Source organism: Diadema setosum, chromosome 15 (genome assembly GCF_964275005.1).
Source record: "Diadema setosum chromosome 15, eeDiaSeto1, whole genome shotgun sequence".
NCBI lineage: Eukaryota > Metazoa > Echinodermata > Echinoidea > Diadematoida > Diadematidae > Diadema > Diadema setosum.
Window position 1 is genome coordinate 11,125,898 of NC_092699.1, and position 20,428 is coordinate 11,146,325.

The following is a 20,428-nucleotide window of genomic DNA, read 5'->3' on the forward strand; positions in this document are numbered from 1 at the left end:
TGCATAACTTGGCAACTGTTACAGCAATGGCAGCCACACTTGGGTGATAGAAGCACTAGGGGTATCTTAATGTTATGGTGTTGTCGGAGGTCATGTAATGATGTCAAAGGTAATTTGAGGTCATGTATTAAAGAGTACAGTTGAACCTCTCGTATCCGGACAAGTCGGGACCGGGGCTCATCCGGATAAGGGATTTGGCCGGATACGGGAGACTCAATGCTTTATACATGTACATATACATACACATGTACTGATGTAGCCCATTGTAGTGCTACATGTAGTAATGTGTATACTGCAACCTTTTCATTGTTACATTTGGGGATGTTTCGGGATGTTGAAATGTCTGAAGGTAAGCAATTTGGAAGGAAATTTGATGCAATGTATGTTAATCATATTGGAAGTAATATGTAATTCATGTGTGTTTGGGTAGGAGTTCTCAAGGAGTTGGGAATCCCCCTTTCTTCCCGTAATTATTCAAAAAAAAAATCTCGGCAAGATTGCGTCCGGATAATAGAGAGATCCGGATAAAGGGAGGCCGGATAATAGAGGTTCAACTGTATGTGCAAGACTCTCTTTAACTGTTAAAGTTTACCTGCAAGACTCTCTTTTGACAAATAACTTCACATAAGTTGCTTGGATTACAACCTAACTTGGGTCATAGATGCACTGGGGGTACCTTCATGTTATGGTACCGTTGGAGGTCATAGGATAAGGTCAAAGGTCATTTGAGGTCATACGTTAAAGTTTACTTGCAAGACTCTCTTATCACACGTAACTCGACACATGATGCTACAATGGCAATCAAACTTGGGTGATGGTAGATGTCTCTTGGGAAGTTGAAGGTTACCACAAGGTCAAAGGTCACAGACAGGGGTCAACGAACTTTAAGGGCCCAATGTTAAGTTTTTAGGGCGCATTTCGTTTATGGCTCAGAACATTTGATCCCTTTGTCCGTTTGTGACCAAACTTGGATGGAAGATGTCCCTTGGGGAGGTGAAGGTCGTCACAAGGTCAAAGGTCACAGACAGGGGTCAACAAACTTTTAGGGCCCAATGTTATGTTTTTAGGGCGCGTTTTGATTGTGGCTCATAACTTTTGCTCCCTATGTCCGTTTGTGACCAAACTTGGACGGTAGATGTCCCTTGGAGAGTAGAAGGTCATCACAAGGTCAAAGGTCATAAGCAGGTCAATTAACTTCTGGGAGTTATAAAAAATATTAATTCCTTGTACGCGAATGGGCGAGACACAATTTGGCACTTGCCTTGTTTTGACATTGTTGTGCATCAGTAAAACTATCTGATTTTTGTATTGTATGATATGTGTTTAACTGCCAAAGTTTATGAAAAAGAAAAAGAAATTGAAGCATCTTTTATCCTTGGTCTTTATAGTGATGTCCACCTTGATTGAATATGTCTTTCAAAATCAGAAACGACAAACCTTGACAAAATGAATTTGTTAAAGTATTATGTTGCAAAAGTATTAGTTTTGCAAGTGAGACTTATCTCAAAATTGGCACATCATTGTAAATGTGTGTGTGATAAGTGATGGAATCATTGTCATTGTCAATCAGTCCAGTGCATTATTGATTATGCTTTATAGGGAGGGGGCAGTAAAAAGGAAAATGTTGCATTTCTTTGATTTGAGTCCATTGCTGTGCTAGTGCAATTGCTACAGTGCAAATTGGTAGTGAAGTACTAAAAGCGTTCCAAGTTTCATGTGTTGTAGATGTACTTGCAACAATGTGAATTAATACCTAAAGCAAATTCATCAGTATCATGTTGGAAATGCACTACAATTCATGTATTTTAAAATTATTGATGTTAATAATGATGATGATAATAATGATAATAATATTAATAATAATAATGATAATAATAATAATAATGATAATAATAATAATAATAACAATAATAATAATTATAATTATAATTATAATTATAATTATGATGATAATAATAATAATAATAATAATAATAATAATAATAATAATAATAATAATAATGATAATGATAATAATAACAATAATATTATTACTGTTATTATATCTATTTCTTTTTTGGTCTGTTGACATTCATGCTACAACTGTCACGGCCTGTGTATGTCATAATCGTATAGTGGTTTGCAATTTCCAAACTTACGACCATTGCTGTTACTTTGATGACAATTTTACTCTCAGGTGATCACATGTTGTTGACCTGTGTGGTCTGTGGTCATTGGCAGCAAGACTGTATGTTGCATATTGCAGTAGAATAAAGAACTTTCTGAAACTGGAACCAGAAGCCAGTATTTTCAGATGTCTCAAATTATGATAGATTGTAATAATCTCAGTTATTGCAGTAACTATAATGATAATCCCAATTATGTGCAAACCTATTTCTGTAATTGACTCCAGATTATCAGAAAAAAAAAGAAACAGAACAATGGTCCTTCATGGCTCTGGACTGAAACATTAGATATATTTGATAACTGCTTAAATCTTTATGTGCCATGTTCGCACGTCCGACTCAGTCGACCGCGTGCCAACTTTGCATATTCTGCTCGAACACACAAACCCGCCCAAACCGATCGATAAATTGCCAGATGCCGCAGAACCATCAAAGCGTTTCTCGCACTTTTGTTCCTCTCATATATAGCTTGCATTTCATGTGGTGCTTGACTATCAAGCAAAGTTCTCTGCTGAATTTGCGTATGAATTCTCAGTTTCTGTCACTGTTTTGTGTGCAAACGTCATGCCTTTACAGTAACGTAGCTACTGGTCTTTTGAAAGAAAAACAATCACAGATCTCTCATACGATTTACATCAAAGCAAAGCTTGACGTCTTCTCGACAACTTTGCTCACTATAATTATGTCCAGCTTAACAGACATCTATACAAGTTACATAGATTTGAAAAAGATTATGTTTTCTCAAAGCATGACTACGTTGGTTTCTCTGAATAATGTGGCACACCGGGGGTTTCCACCATGGCACATAAAGAGTTAATTGTCATATGTGCCTTTTGTGATGTGCATCCTAATAAGCTAAAAGACATGGTCAAAGGTTACCCGAAGTTAACTAATTATTTAGTTCTTCGACCCTACCTTCACACAACAAAGCCCAATTATAAAGTTCTTTTTATGAGGTGTAGACAAAATTTGCAAGATGAATACTTTCCTTATTCCAAGAAAACCAAAGGTCAATCATTGAGTTAAGTGGTTAGTGGAACTTTATGTAAATTCATGTAAATGAGGCCATACCTGCAGCAGTATTCAGTAATTTCATGAGAAAATGGAGACCTGGTATCAAAATTTACTTTGTACAGCAGTTGATTTGCTCCATCGTGTTCCTGTGTCAGATGAAATTATTATTGTAAGCCTATTCTGTTTTGTGTGAAATAAATATAAACATTGGGGTGGAATTCCAATCAAAAGACACGTTCTCTTTCTGTTGTGTTTGCCTTAGCTGACTTTACTGATAATAACCCAATAGAAAGATGGGGAGTATCTATGGAAGGAGTGTGCAGAAAAGACAATCAGTTAAATTACAATTTAGTCATAAATTTGTGATACACACTGTGGTATAACAATTCCAATACTTGATATGACTGAGCTTTGGAAACTTTCGCTTTGACAGCTTGAACATATCACATGAAGTCAGAGTCATGATTTTGCCTTATACTGTGGCCTTACTGTGGTTACAAATATTTTGCGATGACGAAGACTTTCCATTACCAATTAGTTATAATTTTCTTTTCCTTTTTTTTCTGACTGGTGGAAAAAATAGCTGACTGTTTGGTTTTCATTGGGTCTTGTATCGTATCTGTCCTTTTCTGCGGATTTGTATCACGACTCTGACTGCAAAAGTTGGATTAGACAACTACATCGAGAGATAATGTTTTGTTTCGTGTTTTGATTTAAAAACGGCTCCAAGTATCGAGTGTAGTGAATATGCTTTAGACTAGCGAATTTGCTGGCTTATAAATGTTTTAATACTCAGGTTCATTTCTTTGTTTTCCCTTCACATTCGGGTAGTGCCATCCTCCCTTCAGGGCAGAGGTAACAGTCTCATCGGTTCGTGGCTGTTTAAATAGTGGATTCACGTTTCTTCAAATCCTTCACCTCCGTAGTATACATGTAGTGAATGTTACATACGACTGAGTTAAGTAAATTGCTTAATGGATGATTATTCAGATGTCTTACCATACTGCAGCAAGAGCTATGTGATTATTAAAACTTATCATCAGTCAATATAGAGAGAAACAGACAATAACGCGGTCTCACGTGAACTACATAGTAGATCATAACATAGGCTTACATTAATGACAAAGTTGTACTCGGCCAACGTGGTATTTTGACCCAATATTTTCACCCAAGTCGAATGGCTAAAGTGAAACAAACGCATGATGATGGCTGATGATACAGTTTTTGGCGGTGAGATCTAGAAAATGCAAGACAGAGGGCGCATCTTAAGCTAAGGTACTTCATAGAATTGAATTCCCGCGCAGGGAATAATTGTCACAGAACCTCCCTATGGTCACAGTGCACGTCAAAATTGCATAATTGGCAAACAATTTGTGTCACATGTTATCGAATCAACCAATCACAAATCTTGCTACGAATACATACTATGAGGTCTATGGTCTTAAAACTTTCAGTGTTTTTTCTGTTAGCAGAAGAAGCACCGGTCATTTCCATGTATGTAGCAGTAAAAACTACTATTCTAAATAGCGGTCTTTGGCGATCATCGTGGAAATGGAACGATCTTTTTCGGCTCCGCTGCGTTCATCATTCGACGTCATCACGGATCGCAGAGCTTGGTGACTTCAGACGGTTCGTTGTCGCCGTCCTGGACGTTGCCCCGCTTGCCGATCTCGAGCAGGTTATGGGGGAGATCATGCGTGCAACCGGACTCGCTGCACAACATCACGCTGCTGGTTCTCCGGCATCGCCCGCCTTGCTGCGCCTCGGACCGCGTGCTCGGATAACGGTATCTCTTCTTCGGGTAGCGTTCTTTGCTGTGCCACACACTGTACGCAAAGTAGATGAAAATACCTGCGTGGAAACAAGATAAAAAGCAGTCTAGCGGTATTGATGTAAACGTAAAGTCATTTTATTTCAACAGAATTTTGACTATTTTGGCCAAAGGGAGATCTTACATCTTGAAGATTATAGTAACCACGATGAAATCTTAGTTTAATGATGTTCACAATGACTTCGACAATGAGATTATTGTTTGCTGATAATGTTTGAAATGTGAAATTTCAATACATTTACAGAAAAAGGATGGGAACAAAAAAGGCGATAATATTATAATGAAAAGTTCCTTATCTAGGCCTACGCTTGAAGCGTGGGTAGCTTATTCTTTGCAAAGTGACCATTAGATTTTATGGTCGGCTTTCTTCTCAAGATGGCTAGTGATGTTGGCAAGAGTGGAAATTCCAGGTAATGCTGCACACACGTTCAACAGTTTTTCCTTCATATGCTATAGTACTTATATTAATATATGTATTTTGTTTATGGTGTGTGTTGGACCTATGTATACATACATACATATATGTATACATGCTCACATAAACACACACATACATACATACCTATACAATAATGACCATATTACACTGAAATATATATACATGTGTGTGTGTGTGTGTGTGTGTGTGTGTGTGATATGTGTGCGTGCGATAAAAAAAAAGTGTGTTAAAGGGTGTGTACAGTTCTGGTCGAGGTGAGTGTTCAGCTTTTAACGCTTTGCGAGATATTCAGAAACCACTCTATGAGATGTTAAAGAGCATGCAGTTGTAAGGGGTATCAAACGTTTATTCGATGAAAATCGGTTTTGAAATGGCTGAGATATCCAAAAACAAAGTGAAACAAAGAGATCCTAAGAGAGTTGTGGCATGTCGCCTTTTATTATTAGCACTCTTTTGGATATCTCAGCCATTTGAAAACCAATTTTCATCAAATAAACGTTGAATCCTTCTTAAAATTACATGCTCTTTCATATTACATAAGAGGCTTTTCATTATCTCACTTAGGAATGTTCAAAACATGAATCCCCACCTCAACCAGTACTGTACAGTCCCTTTAATGTGTATGTGTAAATAAGAGAGAAAGAATAAAGAGATTGTAAGGATCATCACCTATCAGGATGAGCACGACATATCGCACCCACGTCATGGCGTCCATCTTCATCAGGAGGTAAGAGTCGATAAAGATACTGATAGTGGGTAGGAGTGGGACCAGTGGAACCTGTAGGAACGGAGGACAACATTACATACCGAAGGGATTGGATGTATGTATCGTCAGCTATGCATAGACATAAAAATAGGAGGAGGAAAACATTCTTTCTAAAGTATCGAAAGAGGATAAAACTCAGCTCCTCCAAAAGACATTTAGAGAATATGTGTGTGTTTTTTTTTTGTAATTATTACATAATATCAGTAAAAAGATCAACAGAATGTGTATTCTTGTAAATTAAAACAAGGGACATTTCTAGTGTTCCTTGTGCTATGGCTATACCTTTGTTTTCCCTTTACTTACAAGACATCAAGAATTGTTACAGAGTCCCAAGCCAGAGACGACAGCACACGGAATTAAGTAAAACTCAATTATAACTTCTTCTGTTTTTAGGGCGGACTTTCAGATTTCCGAGTATTTTAGATAGAGGTGTGAATTTTCTTCAATTTGTCTCCCTCTACAAATGAAATTTTTAAGAGCGCAACTGCTGATCTATGAATTCATAACAAACGTATGTCGGAAAAAAGGAACCATATAGGACTTGAACCCGTCATCTACTTTCAACTTTCAACATTCACCCCTTTGCTTAATGATCTCTTGCTTTCATCAACGCCTTGTCCGCCCTGGACTACTTTAATAACATAACATTGTCGGTATTTCGGAGCTTTGGTATTTGCTTCAAGTTCATCGTGTCACTGCTGGCAACCAGGGAGAGCCTGGTGTTGTGTCGCTGCCCGGATATAGCAGTAGATGACAGGTTCGAGTCCCGTGGTTCCTTTTTTTCCGACATGTTTGTTATGTAAGATAATATATACTAGTAGATCATCAGTTGCGATCTTACAAATTTGATTTGTAGAGAGAGACAAATTGAAGAAACTCACACGTCAACCTTCACCCCTCTGCTTAAATAATATCTGTGCTTTCTGTTTTAGTTAGCTTTCTGCATGCGCTTAATACACATCGATAAAATACGATTAATATTCTGTCAGGGGAAAATTCGCATTCACAGAACCGTGCTCCCTCACCTTAAAGGCAAGAGGTATGGTACTCTGCGGTTGCTTGATGATGATGAACATTAGAAGAAGGATGAATGCCCCTATACCACTTGCGGCCCCTATGGCCCAGGGTCTTCTGTCGATTAAGTCTTCTCCGCCAAAGATGATCATAGCATCCATACCAAAGCAGGAGCAAACTGTAAGAAGAAACAAATGCATTGATTTTACTCTTTATGAAGGTTTATTTTTGGTATTTGTTTCCGTTTGTCTATGTTGTTGTTAAGTTGTTGTTGTTGTTGTTGTTGTTGTTATTGTTGTTGTGGTTGTGGTTGTGGTTGTTGTTTTTCTTCCGCTTTTTGTTTTTTCTTGTTTGTGTTTTGTTTTGCTTTACTTGGGGGGGGGGTCGGATATCACACGTTTGATCTAATGATAATGACAAATCACTGATATTGATATAAAGATGCACACAAACGTAATTGCAGGGCAAATCCTTTGCAATGAACAGTTACTGCCCTTGTTTGTGTGCTCCGAACAATATTGACAAGACTGTATGTAATGTATTATTGTTTCCCATAAGATAAGCTTGGACTTGTATCTCATCAAATGTATAAACATTAACTTTCAGGGGCGGATCCAGTGATTCAAAAGGAGGCGCCTTTACAATATTAAAGGGAGGCGCTCGCTCCCCCCCCCCCCCATTATTTTTTCTTTTTATTTCTTCTGTTTTAACAAGAAGTAACGGGGGGCGCGCACCCAGTGAGCCCCCCTCCCCCCGATCCACCACTGACTTTGATGTTCTTAGACTTTCATTAGCAGTGCAGAATGTTCTCTGCTCTGTTTTAGAAATAGTAGGTGACGTTCTGGCCTTTAGGCGGTCGTTGTGATTGAATCGACAGATCCGCGATGCTCTCAACAAAACTCATTGGCTGCTATGTCCTGCCCATACTCGTTAGTCAATGCTTACTCAACAGAATGACGCACACGATGACGACGCGGAACGAAAGCGGCGTCGGCTCGTCGTATATGGGCCAGAAGGCCTGGCTGAGGAACTTGGAGACTGTCGATCGACGGGCGTCGCCGAAGCCGGACCGGTAACCGTCTATCTCGGGGAAGAGGAAGGTGTGGGACGAGACAGGCGCCGACATATCGGGCTCGTATCTGTCCCAGAAAAATAACACTGGCATTAGATTTCTTCAACACTATATACTGGGTGACTGGCACGATTTTATTAATCTGCTGTAACATTGTGGCAATTCAGTTTAGACAAAGCAAAACAAAAGAATTAATCGTAATCTACACGTGGTTATGACGTGTTTCTCTTGTCATGCTTGTGCGTCTGTGTTTATAAGTGTGTGCGAGTGGGTGTGTGCGTTTGCACGTGTGAGACAGGATAGAGTCTTCATACCACATAGGAGGTACATAGGTAGTATGGTTTCTGTTCCATCAGCATTGCATGATCACATTCGTTATAAACACATCATGTTCTATGACAAAAACACACGAAGAAAAGACTTGGACATTGGTTAAGACATGCATGCAACATCATGCATGATCAAACGGATCTCAATTCTCGATATTGCAACCATAGTAAATTTTCAAGTCCACTTTTAGTTATCATCAAAAGCGTTAGGCATTGACAGCATAATTTATTTGATTATTTATTTTGTCGAGAGGCGCAACTCAAACTAGAAAGCATCACCTGAGCATGATGACGCAGGCTGCAACGGTCAGAAATGGAACCATTGCACCCATGACCACGACGTTGACGAGGGACTGGAGGTCGATGACCAGCGTAATGATACCTAGGATGAATAGAGAAGTTGCTCTTTAGATACTTTAAAATCATCATCACTTCATTTCACTTGTTTGTTTGTTTGTTTGTTTGTTTGTTTGTTTGTTTGTTTTTGTTTTTGTTTTTATAGTCATACACTCTCGGATGATTTTGATGGACATTGTGGAATTCAATCAACGGTAACAAAATAGAGATTCCCAGCAGATTACATTTTTTTGTTATCACATGAGGGTTCGATTCCAGAAAATATTACCGACACCAATGTGATAATATTATCATCATAGCATATAATACTTAATACATGGTGGGATCAATACAGAGAACACAAGAGGCTTGTTGGAAATGGTCTCTTACAATCATTACATTTCATCCAGGTCTTTATTCAAGCAAATCAACTATTACAAAAATGGAAGATACAACATGAGGGGAAAAAGGAAAAGGGAAGAAATACTGCTTACGATATATATATATATACATACATATATATATATATATATATATATATATATATATATATATATATATATATATAATGGGCAATTCCGCGGTTAGTAACATTACATTTAAACAAATTTAGATATTTCTTTTTTGGTACTAAATCACCATTTATTCATTTCAAGTCAAAATCATGTTAAAAACATGTTCATCCTCCCCAGGTTTATGATATGGAAAAGAATGAATACAATCCAATAAATATTCGAATTGCTATGGCAACTAAAAGGGCTGGTTAATAACGTTACGAAAAAAGGACAGGACAAAAAAAAATCAATGTCTTGTAACAAAAAGTGTGCAAAAATTCAAGTTACTTCAAACAAAGTGTTGTATTAATTTCAATTATTACATCATGTCAAATGTTCACGCAAACATTTTTAGCAGTTCGACTGATGATTTATTAGCTAGACCCCCAAAAGCAAGGTTAGTAACGTTACGGTTAGTAACGTTACAATTGTCCGGACTAATTCCGCAGGTCATTTCACCCTTTTGTAATTGACAAAATGTCACATGACTTCTGGAGTATTTAAATGTATTCATCTTTCACCTTTAGCAAAACTTTGAGGAAAAATTTTCAAAGGAACCCGCTGTAATTTGCATTTAAGTGAATTTCAGCATCCCCAGTCCCACATGTACATTTTAAATGATGGTTTTTAGATCTCGCAAAACCAATAAATATGAAAAATAAAATCTACTGAATTTGAAAGACCTTAATGATTGGTGAACATCCATGGCATTAGTTGATACCAAAATTAAAGAGTAAGATAAAAAGGCACATTTCTTTTATCCATGTCATGTCCACCTAACTGCGGAATTGCCCATATATATATATATATATATAAACCAGAGAGAGAGAGAGAGAGAGAATAGAAGAAGTGAAAAGGTGTCGCTCTTGGGCCCATGTAGGTGATATCTAAAGCGACATAAATATGAAGAGTTTCATCGCAAAAGGAGTTAAATCCACTCTAATCAATTTGACATATGTTCGATTAATCCTGTTAAGAAATTAATAAGAATAAGATATGGGATATTTTAATCATAACTTCAAGAATATTTCTAGTTATGCAATAAGTGACGTATCATTTGAGAGGTTTTATTTTGCTATACACCCTGTATTTGCTGGCGGATTTACATTGATGTGTTTAAAAATGGCGCTTAACCGCTCTTGCGATTAAACTCTTCCTATATCTTGACGCGATATGAGAGTCTTCAGGCATTTCGTCTATAAACGTTATACATTGGTCTTACCGGCAATGACGCCGGACACGAGACAGGCGTTGAACGGCGTTCGAAAACGTGAATGGACAGTGCCCAGAAACCGGAATATAATCCCGTCTTCGGCCATGGAATAGAGGAAGCGTGGAAGGGCGAACATACAGCCGTAGAGACTGGAAGTGAAGAAGCATAAAATACTACTAACTACATGTATAGTATAACCTTCTACAATCATGACTAGTGTCAATGATTCTGCATTCATTGCACATTGAATTTCGTGCTAAACGAGGAAAAGAATAACTTCTGAAAGCGGACGGCAATGTACAAAATCACTGTTCTTCGAATTAAGTGAAACAAAACGGAAGCATTGCCTCATTATAGAATGTAATTGAAGCCCCTTTTCACCATTTTAGCGGGTTTTTTTTTTTATACCCGTATGTGTTTCGTGATATGGCTGCACTACGTAGGTTTCACATAATTTACCAACTGTCTTTTAAAGCAGATGTTGGATTCAATTTCTGTATCACAAAGAAAAAAAAAATCATTTGCCCCACGTTAGTCATAAGCAGGGCATTTGTTCGCTCTCTTTTCGTCCTTTAGAAATGCGTATGATAATGAATAATAGAGTGTAATGAATCTGGTCCTTGTCGTTCACCTTGTAATGAGTCCACAGATCCCTCCCACTCCTATGATGTAACGCGCTACCGTCCAACCAACAGCGTCAAACGCCACGGGAAGAGGCGCCTCTTCATCCAATAGAAAGTACGGACACATGAGAGTCATCACCGAAGATACGCCCACGTATGCCAGGAAAGTGAGGCTCAGTGAAACGAGGATCCCTATTGGCAGAGTACGTTGTGGGTTTCTCACCTCCTCGCCTGATTGGTCGAGAAAATATGAATATGGATAAACTTGTAGTGGTCACAAAATTCGAAATCTGAATGAATTATATAGCGATGATAATTTTTTTAGATATTGTATTGCATTGTACAACTATAGGGTGAAATTCCACATCATATTCAAGATGGCTGTGATGACGAATTCGATTAAGTAAACATAATGAAAGGGTTTAATTTAACAAATAAAATCGGACAAAAATTATTATGATAGTTATGGAGTTTAAAATTTGCCAGTTTTCAAGAAACATTGATTGCAATTGCAACCATATGAACAAATTCCAGGAGTACCGGTGATAAAGTCACCACATTATTATCACTGGTCTCCCGTGTATCTGTAAGGAAAACTTCATCAAATTTTATTCTTTGACATTAATCAATTCTTCTTAAGAAATAACATTATTCAAGCATTGTTGCAGTCATGACTTACACCAACTATGCCAAAAGCAGCGACGACTTTCAGGGTGAAATGAGTTTCAGTCAAACTGTAAACATGCCGTTTTCATACAAAACAATGTAACTGTGTGGTTTTCTAATTTGCTGGAGTGTTTTGACACCAGTATAAAGTGAAGAAATGTGAAACTTAACACCTCCATAACTCCAGAAAGTCTATTTTCATTGATAATCCTAACTTTGATCATTATTACGCAGTCATTTAATGAACTGTCATCCCAGCTGGCTTATACCCCGTTGGACGCATTTTCGCTGCGCAATATTTCGTCTTAATGTCAAAAAGTTTACATTCGAAAGAGGTTTCAGCACTACTTTGTAGTTCAACGCACGATCAATTCTATATGTAATTTTACCATTGTTTTTTTTCAACAAATTGTGATATTCTAACATAATTTGGCATATTTTCTTTTACCTTTTTTTTTATTCCTGCCTTTTTACTGCATGGATTTAATTTCATCACATGTGTGTTTTTTGCCTAACATATACGATGATTTGTTTGTTTTGCTTGATAATCAGTGAATGAAATGTAATCATTAAAAATGCTATTGCGACTTTTTGATGAAACTTAAGCTGTCTTTTTTTTTTTTGGCCTTCTCTGCTCCCTTAAAGTCAACTTAAAATAGAGTGAAATAACATTTAAATCAAAGCACAAAGACGGTTAAGACAAAAGTAAGTCTACTACACACGTGTACATGATATGCAACAATAAAAACATCAATTTATTTCAAAGTGTGGTTAATTTTTCAACAAGACACAAATTAATAAGCTAATTTCGTCATTCCGCGATAGTGTTTGCAGGAATATCACGTGAACATGAAAATGGACGGATCAGGTACCTGCTGTTGCAACTACTTCAAATCCAATAAACGCGTAGAAGCATACGGCCGCCCCGCTGAACACGCCTCCCACGCCGTAGGGAAAGAATCCCCCTGCTCCGAACTCGGAGCACATCCGAGGACCACCACCTGTAACCACCGACGACGATGACGACGACGACGACGACGACGACGAATCGTTAGCCCACATCGAGGCCCGATGGGGCACGTCGTCGCACGGTACGTGAGGGAGATCGCTGACGGGTATGGACCAGTTTGACGGCACCACCTTGAAGAAGCCGCAGATGACGATATAGAGGATGACGAAGAGGTTGAGTCCCGTGAACACGTTGTTGAAAACGGAGGAGGTCTTGACGCCGATGCCCATCAAAACTGAAAAATCAAATCGCCAGGGGGCGGGCTATCAGTTATAATCGACATCATTTTGAAAGGACTTTGTGGAGTTTCGTCACCTTCAGCTCATTTGACAAGCATTCCGAAAACCGTACACGCCATAGTACTACGTACGTTTTGAAACAAAACATCAGTTTCAGTATCTGTAGACGTACATATGTTGAAAAAAACAGAAAGAAAAAGGGTCAAGCTTTGCATGCTTTGATATTTTCGTATATCTGCCTCACATGATATAAATTATTTTGATTTATTCCTTTAATCAAGCGCATTGCTGTGGATATCAAGAATCATTTATTTCTTTAAGAGATGATCACTTTATCAAACAATGGCCACATAATTGTGCTCTTTGTTTACATGGACTCATTTAGATTGAAATATATTTTTTTATTTACTGTTGAATGATAGTAATGCATAACTTATTTCTTCAACCGTTCCGGATCGCCAGAAGCAGTATGTGCCGGCAATCAGATCAAATTTTGTAGCGTTATAGAAGTTGTTTTATGAAAGCATTGTATTTGGACCAAGCATCCAAGGCATTTTTTGAAGAAATTATTGTATAATAGTAAACTATCGAAATAGCTCGTTTCTCATAATCTGTAGGGATACTTCAAAAATCACTGGATCAAGACGATGATCTGGATAATCACCAATATTATCAATCGTCATATCTTAACTTAGGAGCCTACTTCTGAAATTCCCTGAAAATTTCATCCAAATGCGTTCACATCTTCTTTAAACAAACAGAAATACCACGTCCTTTGCGTATATGTGACACTCAGAAGCCACTTCTATTCAAATAACAGCAGCAGCCTACGTAATGTTAAGTGATGCATTCAGCAACACGTTTTATACAGTTTGCATTCTGGTCAAGTGACATACCCGACGACACTATGCAGAACGCGAAGCCTAAGAAATCCGGGTAACTCGCCAACCAGGACGTGTTCATCGCGAAGTTTGAAGACAGAAAGGCATCCATTTGGTTACCAATCAGCGAGTCGATGTAGGCGGTGGTTGCCCTGGCAACAGATGCAGCACCTGTGTCACATGAAAATCGTCATATTGATCCACTGAAAAAATGACGGGCATATTTTGATGATACTGCACAGAATGAAGCCGGACGATAAACAAATAAAGTTACCACACATTTACATTCTTTCTATGCGATTAAAAATAATTTTGATGGTCATCATCAATTCAGAGTCTCTCATCTGAATCCCATGTGGATACTAATTAGGCATACTCCGTACTGCTGATGTTGTTGTGTCCATATAGGATTCAGGCAGGTTCATTGAAAAGATTGATGACTTTGTCGTTGTGTTCTCCAGTCTGGTTGAAAGTACAAGAGTGAAATATACGGTGCTTGGAGAAACGGTGCACAATGGGATGATATTCCCTTTACTTGATAACAGTCATAACAAATCGTAACAAGTTTGTTTGATTGCGTTCTGTTCCACGAAGTGTCATACTGTCACTCTGACGTTGGCTTTGAAGCATGATTAATATAATTATGTACACTGTACCAACTCTTCCTCTGTGTTAGTTTGTATCTGTAATGTTTTTATCATTTAAAAACGCAAACATATGCTTCTTCATTATTTAATACAATGATCTGTACCTGATCTCGACTTCAGTGCAATTTGAGTTCGCTTTAAAAAGAAGGAGAAATTCAGCGACGGGAGCATACACGCTCAACTCTAGATGACATTCAAGTAACAATTTACTTGCCTACTGTCGCAGTTTAGTACCATAATCTTACAAAAAGATTATCATGAACAATCAGATGAAGTGCTACTGTTATGGCTTTGTGTATGTGTGTGTGTGTGTGCATATGCATGCATGTATAAGAATGTGTGTACGTGTATTAGTGTGTCTGAGTGTATGTGCTTCCTGTTATATGAGTCAATTGTATTTTGTCACATTATTCTCTACATGATCCTCGGAGAATCGCGCCATTCAGTTTCCACATTAAGCCTGTCATTACCACGCTATACCCCAGTTCAAATACAATTCCAATGGCAATTTGAGATGGTTGTACTTAAAGAGTTAAACAGGAGAACTGACCCAAAATATTTTCGATAAGAACGTTCCATCCGACGAAGAAGCCGATAAACTCGCCCATTGTTACGTAGGTGTACACGTAAGCTGAGCCCGCCTTCGGCACTCGAGCCCCTAACTCGGCAAAACATGTACCTGTTGAAAAATAAAACAATCGCAATCACTTTCAAAATAAAATAAAAGAAAATGATTGAGGACAGAATGTTTTAGCATGATTTATCATGTGAGACATGCGTATACAATGTTGCCGTAGAATTTGCATTAAAGTGCATAGGACGGATGTTTTTTTGTTTTCTTTTCTTTTTACAGAAATACAATTATTGCATGCATCAGGGTATTTGTCGACACACACTAGAACTAAGCTCATCTGGATTACTTCTTAAGTTCTGCATAACCGTGTCAGTAACCACCCCCCCCCCCCCACACACACACACACACGCATACAAGATAATCGTGATAAACATGCCTTTCATAGTGAGATTGAGAACTAGCACCTTAATTCTATTTGACTGTTTTCAGGTCATTATCAAAGAAAATCTAGCCCGAAGGAGTTGCTGATTATGGCCCAAATTCCCATGACACTATTAAAGGGCAAAGTTTGTGCTATCACATGTAGTGCATTGTATAAATTTATTTACCCATCCCATTCAAAAGTTGTTATACCACCTGTTTCTTTCACAGCCATGACCGAGAATGTTCACCCTTCACAATACACGATACAATTTTTGGAATCAAGCCAAGTAATTGCTGCTAATAACTCAAGAAGATACATGTCGTTGTAATGCTAAATTCCGCAGTTTACAGGGACGGAATGCATTTGATGATAGGAAAGTCCCAAGAAATGTATCACAATTTGGCAGATGAGGAAACAAATAAATGCACAAGGTGGACAACAAATATCACAAGGATAAGACGTATGTTCTTAAGCGTGATGTCAGTGGTGCACACCATAAAGGCGATTATGATAACGACAATGATCACCATCAAAATGGTATTTAGATTCATACTTAAACAAAGCTACTGATGATGATGACGATGATTACAGTAATGGCTGGAAAAAATAATTCAAAAAACTATCATGATGATACAGTAGTGGAAAAGAGACTGTTTTCAAGCAAATATTCACATTATCTGAAAGATCTAGACAGTCATGGAAGAAATTGTTCCCATCACATATACAATTGTGATTGAAACTACAAAGACGTAACCGTCTCTTGATGTCGATCGTGATCGTAGTGGACGTTCTTGACGTGGTTGATGGCGGTGATTGTGACTGACAGGTGGTTATAATTGCCAAAATAATTGGCTGATTGGATCTAACGCCACTATGCCCCTTAATGTTACCACTTTTGTCTCGGAATGGCTATCTATAATAGCTTTACATGGTATTTCAAAATATATGATAAGTAAAAAGAGTGGAATTATTTCCTAAATTTAAGAAAGGATAAAATGATATGATAATAATGATAATGACAATCGATATACAATCATTTCAACTTATATTTGGCCAATGTTTGCAAGCTTCTATGCAAAAAAAAAAAGCAACAAACTTTGTTGGTCATGTCAAGTTGATGTGATGATCGCTATAGTCAGGAGATGGTGGTGCTGTCATGATGGTGGTGGTGGTGATGGTTGTAGTGGTTGCTGCGGCTCACTATTAATGATAGTCGTCATGTCACGATTATAATAAAGTATTGATGTAAGATCGCTATAGTCAGGAGTTGGTAGTGATTGTGAGTTAATGTCATGATGGTGGTGGTGGGGATGGTTGTAGTGGTTGCGGTGGTTCAGTAGTTATGACGGTGGTCAAGACACGGTGTTATTGATGTATAGATCACCAAGGACATGAGCTGGTTTAGAATGTGGTGCTCGAATGGTGAAGTGATGTCATGATGGTGGCCGTGGTGGCGATGGTTGCCATGAAGTCGTGGTGGTTGTGGTGATTCAATTGTAATGTAGGTGGTCATGTCATGGTGTTCATGTAAAGATCGCCAAGGCCTTGAGTTGGTGCAGACTGTGGTGCTGATGGTAGCCTTGAGTTTATGCAGATTGTGGTGCTGATGGTAGCCTTGAGTTGGTGGAGATTGTGGTGCTGATGGTAGCCTTGAGTTTGTGCAGATTGTGGTGCTGATGGTGATGTGATGCCATGATGGTGATGACGATGGCTGTAATGAATTTATGATGTTGAGTAATGACCTTGGTCATCGTCATTAGGTTGCCGTAAAGATCGGTTTAGTCATGAAGAGATTGATATTGTGGTGCTGGTGGTGGCGGTGGTTGTAGAGATTGTGGTGCTAGTAACAATGACCATAGTCATGTCGCGTTACGGAGACTACTGATATTATTGTGATGGTAATGATAACAATCATGGGTAATCATGGTAGTCAATGGTGTTCGTAATAGTGTTTAAAATGGTGATGCTAATAATTGTCACGATGGTGAACATAACGATGATTAACATTGACATTGTGAGTTTAGGATCATGGTAGGGACAGTAATGATTGTTGTGATAATGGTGGAATCAATCATGATGATGGTTAAAATGATGGTGGTTATGGTAAGGTGACAGGTCGAGTCATTAGGTGGCGGTACCAGTGTTGGTGATCGTGATGTTCTTAATGGTATAGTCACAATGGTCATGATGGTGACGATGATAGTGGTAGCGCCTATTGTGATGGTAATAATAACGATGGCGTTCATGCAATGATAAAAGTGAGATGAAAGACTATGATAGTCATCAGGCGGTACGTGGTAGTGGTAATGAGGCCGATCTGTTGGTGATCGTGGTGTAAATCTTTAATGGTGATACCACTGCTGGTAATGATAAATGGTGGTATAGTGCTAGTGGTGGTGGTAGTGGTGTTTTCAGCATCGTGACGTACAGACCGTGGTATAGCCATGACGTAGTGGTGATAACGATGCTGATAATGGTGCCTAATGGTACCGGTAATGGAGATAATGGGGATTATCATGATATGACGGTTGCAGGAATGCCAAAAGCGATGATGGTGATGATGGTAACTATGGTAACGATCGGATGACTATAGTGTAGCGGAGCGAGTGTACTATGCATGGAGTTCTGATAATGGTCATTTCCACATTGATCACTGTGTTGGTGGCAGCAATGACAAGTTGAAAACAGTTACTGTGTTGGTATTCATGTAACGACATTACATTGTAATCATGAATGGATTAAATTAAGAGGGCCAAACGACAGTAACATTATTCATCTAGTCATCTGGTCATAATGCTAACGTGCACACGTGCATAATCCGTTAGCGGCTTCCACTGCATGTAGCTGTAGGCCTACGTGCAATGCATCGCATCAGGGAGGTGAGAGGAAATCACCTCCTATGAATATACTGAAGCGTATAAACATAAACACATTCGCACATTACCTAACACACATGCTAAAGTCGGCTTTCAGTAAAACTTATGGCTTTACAGACAGACGAACATATTTTAAAACGATTAAATGGAGAAAAAAATCAGGAGCCCACGTGTCTCTTATCGACCCCCTTCCTAACCTTACCCTTGAAATATAGTAAAACCCTTATTCCAACCAAAAACTTAGTCTTGCAGGTGCCTACCTTAGGACGTAGGGTTAATAACTTTTGATAACTTTTCCACCAATGATTATTAAAGACAATACATACATCAAACTTTCATATGTGTTTTTTTTTTTCTTCAGTTGAATTGGGGGATACATAAGGAACTCATGCCCCTATCCCACTCCCTCTCTCTCTCTACCCCTAAGCCTACCTGCTAAGATGGCAGCGATGGCGGCGATCGAGAACGATACGACGATGGCAGGTCCAGACTGCCATTTTGCCACCTGCCCGGTGACCACGTAGATTCCAGCCCCGAGGGTGTTCCCTATCCCCAGCAGGATCAGATCCCAGGCCGACAGACACCGCCGAAGCTGAGACGCATTCGCCGAGGTCGGATCGGTGTTGATCTGCTTCTTCCGGAGAAGCACTCCGGCGAGGCGCCGAAATGTCGTCATCGTGTGTTCAGCAGGACCATAGATCGTCGAAATCGTCCTCGTGAATGAATCGCACGGATCTGTTCTAGATACTTTCTCTCAGATGGACACATACGAAAAGTTTGTGTCTGTCTGCTTGGGTTGGTTGGTTTGTTTGTTTGTGTGTGTGGGTTTTTTTTTTTTTAAAGAAACCTGCGACCGTAGGAAACAAATACCGAGAACCCCAACAATCGGCATCTATCATCAAGTTAGGGTTAGATCCGATTATTACTTTAAAAAAAGAGAGAGGGTTGATGAAATGTTGTAAAAAGCCGGTCCGACATCGGCAGGCTGTGATCTGCTTAGTGCAAGAAGGGAAACAAAATGTATCGTCCCCACTGGCTCGGTCACAAGACCCGTACTGTGTGCATGGCTCATGAATGAAAAAAGCACGCATGCCACCGATGAGAAATGGCAAAGCTGTTGGCTGTGAACTTTCAACCGACTGTCACAAGATCTGCGTTTGAAAAGAGCGTATAGCAAGACAACATTCCTTTGCTCTTACTCGAATGCCTTAAGAGTCTTAGGTGTTGCTTCCGATTGTAGACAAAGCAGCTAAATGAATACAAAGTACTCGCTGTTTTCAGAATTATGCGTCACCTTTTGAAAGACTGTTAGACAAATTACATGTCCAAATCTCACATGTTCAGCATTCCTTTGTAACAAGTGGTTGTTCCGGACTATAGAAAGCTGCTCTCGTGGCTTGCCCAGCTTGCCTACAAGTCGTCATACACGCACTCAAACAAAGTGAGTGTATACAGTGTCAAAAAACAAATTGAATAGGTTCTTGATCTGTTCATTGGAGAAAGTGGCCATGTACTAAATGTGGTTAGTGTCTTTGCTTTTGTTATACAGATAAGCAACAAGATGAAGCTTTAGAATAACTATGGAATTATTTGTGAGGAAAGTATGCATAACATTTGAGTGACAACTAAAATGGTTTATCACAGGTTTGGTGTGTGTGTGTGTGTGTGTGTTTTCATTGTGTGTGTGTGGGGGGGGTGGGAGAGGGGGAGTGCACGTGGTTGGTTAGGTCAAGGATCAATGCTCCCTCCCCCTCCC

The 20,428-nt window shown here is 38.9% G+C and overlaps 1 protein-coding gene across 1 annotated transcript; it reads right to left on the reverse strand.

Annotated features, from left to right (window-relative positions):
* Positions 1-3,873: 3,873 nt before the first annotated feature.
* LOC140238782 (cationic amino acid transporter 2-like) lies at positions 3,874-19,683 on the reverse strand. Its single transcript, XM_072318678.1, has 11 exons — positions 19,105-19,683; positions 15,349-15,477; positions 14,167-14,322; positions 12,895-13,266; positions 11,365-11,587; positions 10,743-10,882; positions 8,910-9,012; positions 8,175-8,368; positions 7,241-7,407; positions 6,119-6,227; positions 3,874-5,030 (listed from the first exon to the last, which is right to left on the reverse strand). Exons 1-11 carry the CDS (start codon positions 19,346-19,348, stop codon positions 4,777-4,779), a joined length of 2,091 nt encoding a protein of 696 aa, XP_072174779.1. The 5' UTR covers positions 19,349-19,683; the 3' UTR covers positions 3,874-4,776.
* Between the last annotated feature and the right edge of the window lie 745 nt (positions 19,684-20,428).

What these genes read in the sequence shown, in the direction of transcription:
- LOC140238782 (XM_072318678.1), bottom strand. Translation starts at nt 19,348, where the DNA reads ATGACGACATTTCGGCGCCTCGCCGGAGTGCTTCTCCGGAAGAAGCAG. An exon ending in TGAAGTAGTTGCAACAGCAG is followed by an intron (nt 11,588 to 12,894) that starts GTACCTGATCCG and finishes TCGACCAATCAG; the next exon opens with GCGAGGAGGTGAGAAACCCA. An exon ending in CCATACCTCTTGCCTTTAAG is followed by an intron (nt 6,228 to 7,240) that starts GTGAGGGAGCAC and finishes CCGTTCCTACAG; the next exon opens with GTTCCACTGGTCCCACTCCT.